Source organism: Panthera leo, chromosome E2 (assembly GCF_018350215.1).
Source record: "Panthera leo isolate Ple1 chromosome E2, P.leo_Ple1_pat1.1, whole genome shotgun sequence".
Lineage (NCBI taxonomy): Eukaryota > Metazoa > Chordata > Mammalia > Carnivora > Felidae > Panthera > Panthera leo.
Genome location: NC_056693.1, coordinates 8,288,932 through 8,303,948, shown reverse-complemented (window position 1 = coordinate 8,303,948; position 15,017 = coordinate 8,288,932). Strand labels below are relative to the sequence as shown.

Below are 15,017 nucleotides of genomic sequence, written 5' to 3'. Positions count from 1 at the left end.
CCCATCACCCACCCTCCCCTCCCTCCCACCAATAGGTTTATTCTTTTAAGCAGCTACGTTTGGGGAGGGGTAATTTTTTTACACAGTGGTAGACGATATAACGGTCTAGTTAAAAAAAAAAAAAATCACTGTAGGGGCTCCTGGCTGGCTGAGTCAGTACAGCATGTGACTCTTGATCTTATATGTTATATACATATATCCTATAATTTTTTAAAAACCACTCTAAAAAGGTTTGGATCGACGGTCCCACACTGTACCACAGGTCCTTATTTCTACCCCCCATTTCCTTTCCAAAGAACTGTGCCATCATCATCAACTCTCTGGAAACCCCATTGGCTGAGGATCGAGTCACGGGGAGAGGCTCGTGCGCGGTGTGTGTGGGATTTACCAGCCCTCCTGTGGTGCCAAAAAGGAGAGAGATTTCATGCCAGCGTGAGAGGCCATTTATTGTTCAGGGGCTGGGCCCCCACGTTTTGGGGGAGCTCCCCCACCGCTTCCTCCCCCCGTCGTCCCTGTGGACCCCTCAAGTGGCAGGTTGCTGAGTTGATCGTGGAGGGAGCACATCTTCAGGTGTACGTAGTCCAGAGTGGCCACCTTCTCCCTGTAATAACAGAGAGTGGGGGGCTGGTGCTGATGAGGCCAGATGCCAGGGGGCTAGAGTGGAAGAAGAGGGTGACTCAGGCCCTTTCCCCAAGACCTCACCCTCCTCCCACGCCCTCAGCCTCCTTCCTCACTCCGGCTTCATCTTGTCGGTCAGCAGCAGGTTCTTGGCCCGCAAGGCTTCGTCTTGGGCCAGCCGAAGGGTGGAGCTTAGGGCCTCTGCCCTGACGTGTTTGGCCAAGGCCTGGCGCTCCAGCTCCTGGGGAGAGGAGTGTAGGCGCGGCTGGGCTTGCCAGACTGGGCTGGGGGTGGAGGGGGAGCTGGATCGCGGCGGGCAAGGGTCATGGGGCCCGTGGGGTCCACGTTCCTCCCCCAGGGTTTCCCATCATGCCTCGGACCTGAGACTGACCCCGGCATCCCACAGTGGGCTTTCCATATCCCATCATGTGCTGAACCTGTGGCTGTCCCACTGTCTGTCCCCTAACGTACTGCCCTTCTGGGTCCCAGCAAGCACGCAATCAGCATCTAACATGTTGTCACCTAGTACCCATGAACCATCGTGCATTTGATATGTGTCCAGGTCCCAGGATCCCATCATTGGTGAACTACATCCCCTAATTCGTAAGACCCCGCATCTCTATTAGACCAGCATCTCAGTTAAAATAATAATCCTCAGTCCTCTGGTTCCCTACATTCCACAACGTCCCAGGCCCCATGTCCTCTCATGTATTAGTCCTATAGTCCTGCCACATCAGTGTCGTCTCACCCACTGCAACTTGTGTCCCATCATACATTAGGCCAGTATCCCATAATACATTAGGCATGTATGTTTCAGGATGTACACAGGCCTCAAGTTCCATCAGCTAATAGGCTGGGGCCGGTGGTGCAATACCGCGTGACGAGCTGTAGTTCCATTTCCCATAATGCACTAGCCTACTGTGACTTGTATTCACTGGGTCCCCTGTCTGACCTCAATGATCCCATATTGCGTCTCTGAAGGTCTACAGAAAATCAGGCTTGTATTCCATGAAGCCGTAGACGAGCGTCTGTCTCCTGTGTCCCCCCGTGCATCAGATCCAATGAGTCATCCACTGCCTCGGGCCCAAGTCCATCAGCCCGGGTCCCATAATGACTGACCTGTGACTTACCACCCACCAGACTGCTTGCCTCTGCTCCCCACCCCGATGCGTCAGATCTACGTGTTCCCCCAACACCTGCCACGAATGGTGTTTAGTGCTTCCCATCCTGCCACACATCAACAGGATCCTTGTGTCCGGGGCTCCCCTCCCGCCCCCCTGACCGAAAAGTGGGGCATGATGGCCTGTGGTCCCTGGTACCAGAATCTTCTTGTGTAGCCTCTGGCAGCTGGGGCAGGCGGGAGCCAGGCCCCTCTGCTTCACCTCGTCCACGAGGGGGGTCAGTGCTCGCTCCAGTAGCTGCTGCAGGGACTCTGTGGACAGCTGCTGCCCCTGGCTGAGGGAGGGGCAGTCACCGGGTGTAAGAAGCCTAATACCAACTCCGTTCCCGGATGCCCCGTAGCCACCTGCCCGGCCCCCACTCAGATGGCGCTTCCGCTATGCACCCCCGCACCCTTCCCACCGTGCACTGGGGCCAACCTACAGTGCATCAGGTATCTTTTGATTTCCACAGTGTGGGTAATTCCCACAGTGCCCTGGGGGGTGCCCACTCCCAAAGGGTAGCAGACGGCCCTTAGTTCATGAAAAAAAAACCACATTTCCCATCATACACTAGTTAAACTTGAACCCGAATTGGGAGTCCCCCACTTCCTATTGCGGACCAACCCTGGTGTCCTTCCGTTCTCCAATGCATCAAGGTCTCAACCTTTCTCACGACGCAGAGAAACCTGGCCTCCCACCAAGTACCACATCCCAACCTCCTCACAATGCACTGGAAATCCAGGATGCTCAAAATGTATCATATCTTGTGTTCCACGAGACACTGACTTCATCTTGTGGGAAGGGGAGAAATCTGGCTCCCATCACGCACAAGGACTAGCCTGTCCTAAAACGCATGGGGATACTCTCCCACCGTGAACTCCTCCCTATCCACTCCACCCCCTGCCAGAGTCTTGGCCAGTGCCCCATCTCCTTCAATGGTCTGTTCTCAACGTGACCCAGAATGCACCAGGCCCCGCCAGGCCCCATCCCCTTACCTGGCACAGCGGGCACAGGAGCCTTGGGGCGGCCGATCCAGGGTCATGGAGAGGTCAGACCCTCTTCGAGAGCTCCGAAATTGCCGCCCCAGCTCCTCCAGAATAGGTTTCATTGGGCCCAGCCCCTCCAGTTCGCTCCTCAGGGAAGCCACAGACACTGCAGATCGCTCCACCCTGAGGTGAGGGTAACCAGTGCTGCGAGGTAGCCTCTCCAACGGTTAAGTCCCCTTCGCACTTCACCCATTAGCGCAGCCCCTCCGTTTGCATCTAGTCTGCGATACTCCGGCCCTGCCCCGCCCCTCTGCGCTCTGATTGGCCTTTCCTTTGTGTCTTAAGTTCCGAAATGCCCCTCCCTGTTCTCCAATTGGCTTTCCCTGTTCCTACTTGGCTCCTCCCCTTATCCTTTTAAGGCATGGAACACAACGCTTCTCTAATTGGCGCCGCCCCTCAATCCTTATTATCTATAGCAAGCCACCCCCTCTTTCTAATTAGAGCTTCCACGTGCCAGGCTAGGGGCTCGACCTCTAGGCCCCAGCTGATGGGTCCATCCCTGACCTTCAAGGCCCCGCCCCCTATTCCCTGGCCGCGCGCTCGCCTGGGTTCTTACAAGGTGCACAGCTCATCCGCCCGGCCCCGCAGCTCCTGTAGGCCCCGCGCGGTCTGCGCCTGCTCACGCTGCGCCCGCTCCCACTGGCCCAGGAAGCCGTCGAGCCTGCCGCCCAGGCCCCCGAGCAGCCGCAGGGCCTCCTGTACCGCCCCCTCCTCCTGATGCCACCGGGCAGTCAGCGAGGACACCTCCCTCCTGGAGAAGCAGAGGTAAGGAACCGGTCAGGGCTGAGGTTCGGACAGGTCTCCAACGCCCCCTCCCTGCCCATGGCTCTGGACCCACCCAGCTCCCAAATTCTCCTGTCCTGCCCATTTCTTGCAATCCTCTCACGTCCCTGTCCCCTTGTCGGGGGTCCTGGCCCTTCCCTTGTACTGCCCCCACCCCCCAGCCCCATGCCAGCTCCTCCAGACGCTGCGACCCTGAAGTTGGAGCCCGCCAAGGACCTGTCCCCTACCCAAACCCGCCCAGCCTAGTTTCACCAGACGCGGACCTCCCTTCCGCCAACCCTATACTCAAAACTCAGCTCTTTGAAGTCCGGCCTTTCCAGCTCACCATCCCCAACACCCTCCCTCCTGGGCTCCTGGAGCTCCATCGCATAGGCCCTCGTCCCGCTCTGATCTTCGAGGCTCCACCCTCGGGCCCCCCCAAGTCAGGTCCTCGAGGTTTCACACCCTCGCACCCTTCCCACTTGCCTCAGCTCCTCAAGGCCGGCAGAGACCTTCTGCAACTCCTGCTCGCTCACGACGGGGCCCTCCCCCGCCCGCGGCCCCATTCCCCAACCGCCTGAGGCCATGCTGCGCGGTCGCGGGGGTTCGTTGGGGCTCCCCGGAGGGCCAGAGGAGCCAGGGGGCTGGGCGGGGGGGCCCAGGCCCTGCCGAGAGAGGCCAGCCTCCAGCTTCTGCTGCAGCTCCTGCAGCTCGGCCTCCTGCCTCCGCGGTGTCTCGTTCTGCAGCTGCTGCTGGAGATAACGCAGCTTCTCCTGGGCGGGGAAGGAAGGCGGGGTGACCCCGTCCGGCCGCTCGCCTCCCACGACCACCTCCACCCGCCAATCTGCCCAATGACTCCCCGAGATTGGAAAGTAAATGGATGGGGAAGGGAAGAGTGGGAAGCCCCGTTTCGAGTCTAGATGGACTCTCCATTGCTGTTGCCGGGGAGGACTGGCCCGTCTGAAATCCCACTCGCTTTAACCTCCGAATGCTTGCCTCCACGTCCCCCTCCAGCCCTCCACCCCCACTCCGGTTCTCCGTGGGGCCAAATTCCAGCCCCTCCTGTCAGAACAAGTGAAGCTTTTCCAACATGGTGCTGGGAAATGAGTGAGAAATGGGGGCCGGACAGGCATTCCTGCTCAGAGTCGGACACGAGTCCCTCTCCAAGACCTGAGCGCGAGTACGCATGGAGGAGCTTGAACGTGAACGTTGAAGGGGCGGGGGTGGCTGGGCAGGAAGCCCCACCTGAAGCCTACTTCAAGTACCTCGTGCGTCTGACCGTCTTCCTCAACCCCCACCCCCCCGCCCCCCTCACCTCCAGCAGGGCAGAGTTCTGCTTCAGGACGTTGGTTTTTATTTCAGCGTCTTCCACCGACTGGGTCACCTTCAGGCAGTTCTCCTGGGTCAGAACACCAGGGCAGGGGCCCTGCCTTCCCATTCCAGTTCCCGCCTCCCAACTCTTACCCTCGCTAGTTCCATAGAGGCTCCCACCCCTCCTCTGAAACACACCTGCTTCCTCCGGTCTGCCTGGTTCCCTGGGCTTCAGGGATGGCTTCCTCCGTAGACCCCCCCGCTCCAAGGGCTAGTTTTCTCCACCCATCTCCTGTCCGTGACTCCATTCCCCCTCACGTTTCCACCTTCTTCCTACTTCCGCTCCCTTCTCCCCACCCTTCTCTTGCTCGGCTGCGGCTCACCTTGAGTTGACTGCAGTAGCCTTCTAGTTCCTCCGCCTCTTGCCGCCTTCTCTCTAGATTCTCGCTCAGCACAGAACACTCACTCTGGAGCCCGGAAGGGAAGAGAGGTTAGCCAGGGCCACGAGGATACCCCATGGGGAGGAGAGGCTGGGTCTGGGAAGGACCCTTTCCCTTCCCAGCCTCAACCTTCCCAAGCAGGGCTGTGGGGGCACTGAGTTGGAGGAGAGCTCTAGGAGAGGAACTTGGCCGTGGAGGAAGAGGAGGTATTGGGGGGGAGGGGGTCCCCACACCTGCAGCGTCTGCACGTGCTGGTTAACCCTGGTGGTCTTTTCCTTCAAGCTGGTGATGGAGTCTTTGGCACGGACCAATCCACTGTTGACCCCACTCTGGGGAAGAATGGGAGAAGGCAGGTCAGTGGGTGTGTGGGAGCGAACCCCAACCCCAAGAAAAAGGTCTAGAACAGAGAGGAGGCTGGGTTTGCACCTCAATTTTGCCCTGCAATGGCTGTGTGACCTTGGGCCGGGGCTGTACCTCTTTGATTCTTGGTACTCCTGTTCCATGAAACCAGAGGGTGGGCTCATTTTCTGCTTGGTGAATGGGAAGGAAAAGAAGTGGGATCCGGAAGGGAGTGGGGGGGGGGGGGGGCGGTCAGGGGAGAACTCAGATCCATGGGAGATGGATGGTCTCAATTGAACCTTGAGAGAAATGCCCTTGGGGTCCACAGACATAAATAAGATGAACTATTAAAACACATGCTGTATTTTTCTCTCCAGGCACTGGAAAAAAATTTTAAGATAATCCACTTTCCAGATATAAGTGCTCACTAAGCACCATGCCCCCCCCCCCCCCCACACATACATTTCCTTTTCAGTCCTCTAAGCCACACCTTTTGAGGCTTTTTGGCCCAATCTGCAAGTGAGGAAAATGAGGCTTAGAGATACAATCCCCCCTTGAATTCCCAGCTACACAGTGCGTGAGATGGCCTTGTCAGATTTTAAACCCAGAGCCTTTGTTTTTTTTTAATTTTTTTTTTTTCAACGTTTTTTATTTATTTTTGGGACAGAGAGAGACAGAGCATGAACGGGGGAGGGGCAGAGAGAGAGGGAGACACAGAATCTGAAACAGGCTCCAGGCTCCGAGCCATCAGCCCAGAGCCTGACGCGGGGCTCGAACTCACAGACCGCGAGATCGTGACCTGGCTGAAGTCGGACGCTTAACCGACTGCGCCACCCAGGCGCCCCGCCAGAGCCTTTGTTTTAAACCATGACACCACATAGCCTCTGATCATCGCCACCTTATATCACCAGAAAATGCTTTAGGACTCATGCGAAGCAAACTGTGGCCCAAGAGGGACGCAGGTGGCAGGATCCACTGTCTGCTCTTCCACATTTTTAGACGACTTAGCCCGGCACACGACTGTCCAGGCAAAGACTACATTTCCCAGGCTCCCTTGCAGGTAGGTGTGGCCACACCACAAAGTTTCGGCCAATGGGATGTGAGTAGCAATAAGGTAAGCATTTTCTAAGTCATGCCTTTCTTAGAGGAAGAGAGGGAAAACATCCCCCTTTCTCTCTTCTTGCTGGCTGGAGTTCAAAGTTGGTGGCTAAAGCCAGAGCAAACATCTTGACCACCAGTTGCAGGACACAACAAGATAGAGAAGGCTGAGTCCTCAGTACTGTGGAGCCGCTGTACTCAAATTCCAACCACTGACCGTGATGTACATGTGAGAGAGAACATCTTCCATCTGTTTAGCCTGTGCTATTTTGTGTCTTTTTGTTACTGGCAGCCACACTTGCGACTCTATAGCTGAACCTCCAGAACACGGAGCCTGTAACGCACTTCATTTGAAGAGCAAGCCTGCTACGCTTGTTGAGATTATTATGTGAGAGAGAAATAAAGTATCTTGCCTAAGCCAGTTACTTTGGTGTCCTTCACAGTTGCTGGACTAGTACGCAAAGAGAAAAGGGAGAACAAATTTCCTCTATCGTAAGAAAAGGACAACACCACGTTCCTTGCATGATTGCTCTGGAGAAGAGGTGTGATGAGAAATATCGTATTGGGGCACCTGGGTGACTCAGTCGGTTGTGTCTGACTCTTGATTTCGGCTCAGGTCATGGCCCCAGGGGTGTGATTTCGGCTCAGGTCGTGGCCCCAGGAGCCTTCATCAGGCTCCCCATTCAGCGTGGAACCTGTCCAAGATTCTCTCTCTTTCTCTCTCTCCCTCTGCCCCTCTCCCCTGATCTCTCTCTCTCTCTCTCTCAAAATAAAAAAATAAAAGAAAAAAGAAATATTGTATTAAGGTGACATAAGCAAAATGATGGATCTCCAAAATTCCACCCCTCCATAAAAACAATGAAAAAAACTGCCCAAACCTGTAAGAGTCAAGTCCTTGAGAAGGTGTAACCATTATAAATATATATGCACCAAACAGAGCTTTAAAATGCATGAAAGAAGGAACGCCTGGGTGACTCAGTCGGTTAAGCGTCTGACTTCGGCTCAGGTCAGGATCTCATGGTTCATGAGTTTGAGCCCTGCGTTGGGTTCTGTGCTTGACAGCTCGGAGCCTGGAGTCTGCCTCGGATTCTGTGTCTCCCTCTCTCTCTCTGCCCCTCCTCCGTTTGTACTCTGTCTCTCTCTCTCTCCCTCTAAACAAAACATTAAAAAGAGTTTAAACTGTGTGAAACAAAACCTGACAGAATTGAAGCGAGAAATTGACAATTCAACAACAATGGTTGGGGACTTCAGCCTCAGTATCACACTTTGAGTAACGGACAGCACAACCGGAGAGAAATCAACAAGGAGACAGAAGACCGGAAAACCACTATAAACCAGCCAGACCTAACAGACGTCTGACAGACAGCCCTCCACCCGGCAAGAGCAGAATACACATTCTTCTCAAGTGCCCATGAGACATTCTACCTCGGGTCCGGGATGGACCCTGCATTGAGTCAGAAAACAAGTCTCAATAAATGCAAAAGAAGCGAATCATACAAAGTACGCTTTCTGACCTCAGTGACCTCAGGAGAATGGAGAGTAGAAGTCGTTATCAGAGGGGCACTTGGCTGGTGCAGTCAGTGGAGTGTGTGAGTCTGGATCTCGGGGTTTTGAGTTTGAGCCCCGCGTGGGGTGTAGACGGGTGTAGAGGTTACTTTAAAGTCTGAAGAAGATGAACAAGACAGAGACAGAGGAGCAAGAGGAGGGAGGAGGAGGAGGAGGAGGGAGGGTATGAAGAACTAGGACATCTGCATAGACCCATAAGAAGTAAAGAGATTGTGGCTCAGTCGGTTAAGCGTCCAGCTTCCCGCTCAGGTCATGATCTCCCAGTTCACGAGTTCGAGCCCCGCATTGGGCTGTGTCGCTGACAGCTCAGAACCTGGAGCCCGCTTCGGCTCTCTGCCCCTCCCCCACTTCTCTCTCTTTCCCTCCCCCCACTTGTGCTCGGTCTCTCAAAAATAAATAAATGTCAGAAAAAAAAATTTTTTTAAATACAGTAAAACCTTGGTTTGCGAGCATAATTCGCGCAGGGAGACCTGCTTGTAATCCAAAGCGCCCGTATATCAAAGTGAATTTCAAGAACCGTTGGCTCAGTTGTGATCGCGTGCCATTCGATGGCACGTACTACTCGTATTGCAAGACAGCACATTTATCAAGTATGAAATGTATTAGAAACGTTCGCTCGTCTTGTGGATCACACCCAGAACAAGCTACTCGCCATCCAAGGCTTTACTGTGTGCCCGTAAGTTGACACTTCTCTAAATGAGGAGACTTACCTGCCTCACCTGAGTGTCAGCTGGACTTAGTGACCCTCGTCGCTAGTAGAATAAGGCAGAAGTGATGGCGTGTGATTTAAGAGACCAGTTCACAAAAGGAACCTTGGCTTCCTGCTTGCCCTCGCTTGCTCTGGGGAGTCACTGCCATGTCACAAGCAGCCCCTCGTGGGGAGGCCCATGGGACAAGGAAATGAACCTCCAGCCAAGAGCCTTATGAATGTGGGTGTGCAAACTCCAGTCCTGGTCAGTCCTTCGGATGGCGGCAGCCCCTACTGACATTTTGACTCCAACCTTAAGAGAAACCCTGAGCCAGAACCACCCAGCTAAGCCACTCCAGGCTGGTTGTTCTAAGCTTGGGGATAATTTGTTTCACAGCAGTAGCTAACCAATACACAAAGTGATTTTTTAAAATTACTTATTTTGGGGGCGCCTGGGGGGCTCAATTGGTCAAATGTCCGACTTTGGTGCCTGGGGGGCTCAGTTGGTTAAACATCTGACTTTGTGATGGTTCACGAGTTCGAGCCCTGCGTCGGGCTCTGTGCTGACAGCTCAGAGCCTGGGGCCTGCTTCGGATTCTGAGCCTCTCTCTCTCTCTCTGCCCCTCCCCACTCATACCCTCTCTCTGTCTCTCAAAAATAAATAAAACATTAAACAAATTTTTTTAATTGTTTATTTTTTAGAGAGAGCGAGCAGGGGAAGGGCAGAGGGAGGGGGGGACAGAAGATCTGAAGCGGGCTCTATGCTGACAGCGGAGAGCCCGATGCAGGGCTTGAACTCACAAACTGTGAGATCATGACCTGACCCGAAGTTGGATGCTTAACCAAGTGAGCCACCCGGGCGCCCCTGATTATTTTTTTAATTTTTATTTATTTTGAGAGAGAGAGAGAGAGCGCTAGCTGGGGAGGGACAGACAGAGAGCACGAGAGAGAATCCCAAGCTGGCTGTGCACTGTCAGCACAGAGCCTGATGCGGGGCTCAATCTCACGAGCCGCCATATCACAACCTGAGCCGAAATCGAGAGTTGGACGCTTAACCGACTGAACCACTCAGGTGCCCCCAAAGTGATTATTTTTAAACCGAAGACCCAGAAGGTCTTGGGTTTCCTGTAGCTGTTCTGGAAAATAAGGAAAGTAGGTCCTGGGGTCTACTCCGTTCTCCCACTTAATAGTTGTACGACCTCAGGGAGGGGACTCTTACCCCACCTGTCACATGGAGGTGAGGTTAATAGCTACCTTCCCAGGGCCGGTGGGAGGGGCGCAGGCTGGCCTGTGGTCAATACTTCTTTGAGAAGGGGCCATTTGGGTCCCTGGGGGGTGAGTCTTAGCTTCACTGAGAGCAGATCTGGGGGTGGTGAAGACAGGGCCTGTCGCCCTTGGCTGAGACGCGAACGGCCTGATGGTGAGGGGAGAGCCAGAGATGGGGACAAATCCCTCCTTGGCCACCCATAGGCTGCACCTTGGCCATCAACCCCCCCCCACTCTGAGCCTGCTTTTCTTCCTTTGCCATAAAACAGGAATGATGCTACCTTGCTCAGATGGCAATGGGGAAGAATGGCCAAGGTGGTAAGGTCAGTAAGGCAAGCTCAATGACTAGTGTCACCATTGTTGAAAATAATGACAACAGGGCGGGAAGTACCAGGAAGGGGCTTAGCACCAAGACCTCACGTAACCCCCAGGAATTCTGCCCTGTCCATCTTTGCGTTGCTTCACCGACCTTCTCAGAAAGCAATACCACCATCTCTGTTCCTTTCCTGGCCTCGTAATGGTGTCCTCGCTTAAGACAGGAGCCCAAAGCTTCTGCTTCGTGTTCTCCTGCTGTTCTCTGTTGGGTCTGGGACTTGTCATCTCAGCAGGGGGCCCCAGGCACCCAGTTCTCTTCCTTCCTCTCTCTGGGTCTCTGTCTCCCTCTCTCCTGGTCCCTGCTCTCCCCCTGACCCAAATATCTGTCCCCCAGTCTCTGTGGCCTCTGTCGCCCACCTCTGGATCTCTGTGCCCCCCCACCAAGTTTCCCTCCCCCCACTCTGGTCTCTGTCCCCTTCTCTCTGGGTTTCCGCCACCTCCCCTCTGCCTGTCTCTAGCTTTCTCTCCTGTTGTAGCTCAGGTGCTGAATGCCAGGATGGGCTCTTGCTGTCCCCGCCCTACCGCTCCCACCTGTGCCCCTGGATGTTGGCTGTCATTACTGTTTCCATCTCACAGAGAAGGAACCTCAAAGTCCTGGGAGGCTGATGCATCCGCGCAGCCCCACCGCAGCCCATGGCTGCTTCGGGCCTTGCTCTCAGCAGGGCTCTTTCCCGGCTGTCACAATCCCCCAGGGACGGGATGTGACTCAGAAACACTTCTGGTGGGAGGCAGGCCTCTGCAGATGCTCCGAGAGGGAGGACACTGCTCTGGCTGGGGGAGATGTCTCCGGGGCCACCCGTCCCACCAGGACTCTCTCTGCCCTGTTCCCTTCTTTCCATCTGACCCTTCCATCCCGGGCCCTCGCCCAGCCTCCTGTCTGGCCTCCCTGCCTCCAGCCTCCGCCTTCCAGACATCCCCACACCAGGTGCAGAGGAGTCATCCAGGGAAAGAAGGGACCTTTGCATTCACACCACCTAATCCTGGCCCTGTCTCTTACAGGCTCTCCTACTTTGCTCAGGTCACTCCACCTCTCTGTTCCTCAGTTACTTGTGTTTCCATCTTTAAAAGAATTTTTTTTTTAAATTTTGTTTAATGTTTTCTTTATTCTTGAGAGAAAGAGAGACAGAGCATGAGCGAGGGAGGAACACAGCGAGAGAGGGACACAGAATCCGAAGCAGGCTCCAGGCTCCGAGCCGTCAGCACAGAGCCCGACGCGGGGCTCGAACCCGCGAACCGCGAGATCGTGACCTGAGCCGAAGTCGGACGCTCAACCGACTGAGCCCCCCGGGCGCCCCTCATCTTTAAACCGGTAATTATACCAGTTCCCTGACAGAACTTCTAAGAGAAGAAAACGAGATTCACCACCACGGGGATGTGACACAGTGCCTGGCACATAGTAGGTGCTCAGTACATGGGAATGGATTCAGAACTCCTGAGCTGCTCCTCTCCCCTACCCAGGAACCTTCAATGGCTCCCCACTGCCCTCAGGAGCACACCCACAGTTCTCAGCCTGCGTGGCCTCTGCCCTCTCCACTCCAGCCTCGTCCCTCTCACCCCCCACACTCCAGCCCCAGAGACCTAACCCCCTCTCCCTGTCCTTTTGCACCTGCTGTTCCAGTCAGCTAGAACACCATTCTCTGTCTTCTGCCTGGGGAACACCTTCCTTATCTTCAAGATCCAGCTTCTGTGTTGCCTTTTCTGGAAAGCCTCCCCTGACCATGGCCGACTGGGCCAAGGCCACCCTCTTCAGGGTTCCCACAGTGACCTCGACTGTCCCCATCGATGCAGGGCGCGCCCCCCCTCCCCCACCAACTCCTGAGACCGTCTCCACTACTTATAAGCGGCGTGGCCTATTTACCCTTTCTGAGGCCTCAATATCTTCCTCTGTGAAATGGGGATAAATAACAACAAGCAACACTGATTCTGAGCCCGCAGCCGTGCTGAACGTTTTACAGAACGGGCTCCACCTCTTTGTCATGACCACCTCGTGAAGTGGGCGTGGCTGCATCCAGAACGCTGTCTGGCTGTCCCTTTGCTGCTCCTACACCAGCGCCTGGCGCATCATAGGCGTTCAAGACCTATGTGTTGAAAGAGCAAATCCCTGCATTTCCAGTTTTACAGATGAGGAAACTGAGGCTCTCAGAACATAGAAGTCGCTTAGGAAATGCTAGTGAGTCTTGTGAGCAACATTATGACCGTGGTTGTCATTCGTGTAATTCTCAGAGTCCGTTTCAAGCCCAGTTCAGGGCCTGGCCCGGAGGAAGCCTGGCCGGGGTGGAGGGTGGCAGGGACGTTAAAGGATCAAACTGTAGGAGCGACTCGGTGGGCTCCGTTGATTGAGGGTCCGACTCCTGACTTTGGCTCAGGTCATGATCTCGTGGTCCGTGAGTTCAAGCCCCGCATCAGGCTCCATGCTGACGATGCAGAGCCTGCTTGGGATTCTCTCCCTCCCTTTCTCTGCCCTCCTCCTCCTCTCTCTCTCTCAAAAGAAATAAATAAGCATTTAATAAGTAAATGAATAAACACTTTTAAAAAGAAAAAGAAAAGATCAAACTGTAGCACTCTATGCTCTAGTCAGGAATTCTCTAAATCCCCCCTAGATCTCGCTTACCTCTCGGTTTTGCCCCAGATTTAGGTGATCCCCTCCGAGAACTCCTACTCAACCATCAAAGCCCGCTTGCAACAGCCGCCTCCTCCAGGAAGCATTCTCTGATATTCCCAGCCTGGTTTGAGAGTTATCACCGCAGTCTGTCTCTGCCAGCTCCACCAGACTGGGGGGTCCCCGAGTTCAGAAACCTGGCCTAACTCCTACCTGGGACTCCAGCCTCACCCAGAACGTTTGGAAGCGAGTGAACGAACTAAGGAGACCAATTCCCTAGGCAACAGGCATCATTCACCCAGGATGGGGACTGATTCAGGGCTGGCTTCGTGGTTAGGGGAGGAGGAGGCGGTTCCTCTGGGCCTGGAGGACGACCAGCACTTTCTTCCTCCAAGTCAAGAAGAGCCCCCCGCCCCCCCTCCTCAGTATTTGTCTACCACCAGGGCGAAGACCCTAGCCTTCCCCAGCCAGGGCCCCTCACCAGTATTTCCGAGATGTCTGGGTCATCCGAAGCCCAGGGTAGGGTGGGGGAGGCAGGGGGCACCGGCAGTGCAAGAGGGCCACTGTCCTCTGTGGTTGAGTCTGTCCCTGAGGAGTCAGTGGGCTCCATCGCGGCCAGGTTGAGCAGTGACACATTGGTGCAGGCGGAGGACCTCTTGAGGTTCAGGCACCAGTGCATTGGCTTGTGGGACATCCGAGGCTCCACCCTGTGCAGGAGAAACGGGCAGGGGGCTCGAGATACAGCCCCAGTGGGTCCGGTGCCTCCTGCCTCCCTGTCTCCACGCCGCCTGCCCTCTCTGACTGCAACCTTATCGTCCACTTTCTTCGTCCTCCTCCCTCTCTGCTGCCTGCTTTCTCCTCCCTCCTTCCACCCTCCCTCGCTCCATCCCCACGACCCTCTTCCTCTCTACCTCCCTCTGCTGCCACCACCGTCTGGCCTGGCCCTCGGTTGCCCCCTCCTCGTCTCCCCCTCCCCTTCCTCCAGCACCCACGGTGGCACTCGTGCTCTGTTGGAGGCAGTGCCGGGCGCTAGGACCGTCCCCGACAGGGTGCGACAAACCCACCCGTGGAACGACACGGCCTTCTTTTTCTTCGTGATCCCCTTGGCCGGGGTGCTCACCCCCCCAGGAGCCTCGGGGACCAGCTGGGAGTGGCTCTCGACCCCCGCTGGGGGGTCCCCGGCCTCATGGATCTCTTTGGATTGCCAGATTGTCTTGACCACCACGCTCGCCATGGCGTGGGGGGGGGGGGGGCCCTGCCCCCGGGGACTCCTTCCTCTGAGACTCTCCACCTACTCTGACCGCTGACCCTCAAAGTCCCTGTCCTCCCAGGCCTGCCTCATAAAGGACCCAACCACTGGGCCCCAGTAAGGGGGGGGGGGGTGCATAGGGGTAGGAGAAGGCACTGGCCAGTGTGTTCCCCCAGGGGGTCTCCCTGAACACTTCTGGTTCTACCAGATGTGTTCTTTCCATTAGAACCACGATGGATTTCTCCATTCTAGTCCAGAACTTACAATGGATGGGCCCACTAGTCCTCGGGAGAGGTTCAGCTTCCCTTCCCCTGAGACTGTGGGTTCATCCGGCCCCTGCCCGCCACCCTCCCCCCCACCCCCCCATGCACACTTGATTCTTCATGCAATACCCTGGATTCGTGGGGTACTCTGGGGTCTGGGTCCCTCTGCTTGTGTCCCGCTGCTGGGGGATCCAAGATTCTGGGGGGGGGGGGGGCTGCGCCAGGGCAGGCAGGGAA

General features: G+C 55.6%; 1 protein-coding gene across 13 annotated transcripts; it reads right to left on the bottom strand.

Moving 5' to 3' along the window:
* Positions 1-420: 420 nt before the first annotated feature.
* On the bottom strand, positions 421-14,579 carry TSKS (testis specific serine kinase substrate). Of its 13 annotated transcripts, none has more exons than XM_042919960.1 (11): positions 14,333-14,579; positions 13,750-13,975; positions 5,571-5,666; positions 5,281-5,364; positions 4,902-5,012; positions 4,073-4,335; positions 3,381-3,575; positions 2,774-2,947; positions 1,938-2,073; positions 735-902; positions 421-654 (listed from the first exon to the last, which is right to left on the bottom strand). In XM_042919960.1, the coding sequence occupies exons 1-11, from the start codon at positions 14,500-14,502 to the stop codon at positions 445-447; spliced, it is 1,833 nt and encodes a 610-aa protein (XP_042775894.1). In that variant the 5' UTR covers positions 14,503-14,579; the 3' UTR covers positions 421-444. The 13 variants fall into 13 exon arrangements, with proteins under 13 accessions (XP_042775894.1, XP_042775897.1, XP_042775893.1 ...); XM_042919963.1 differs by having other exon boundaries at positions 4,902-4,970; XM_042919959.1 differs by having other exon boundaries at positions 421-601; positions 703-902; positions 4,073-4,359; positions 14,333-14,578.
* Between the last annotated feature and the right edge of the window lie 438 nt (positions 14,580-15,017).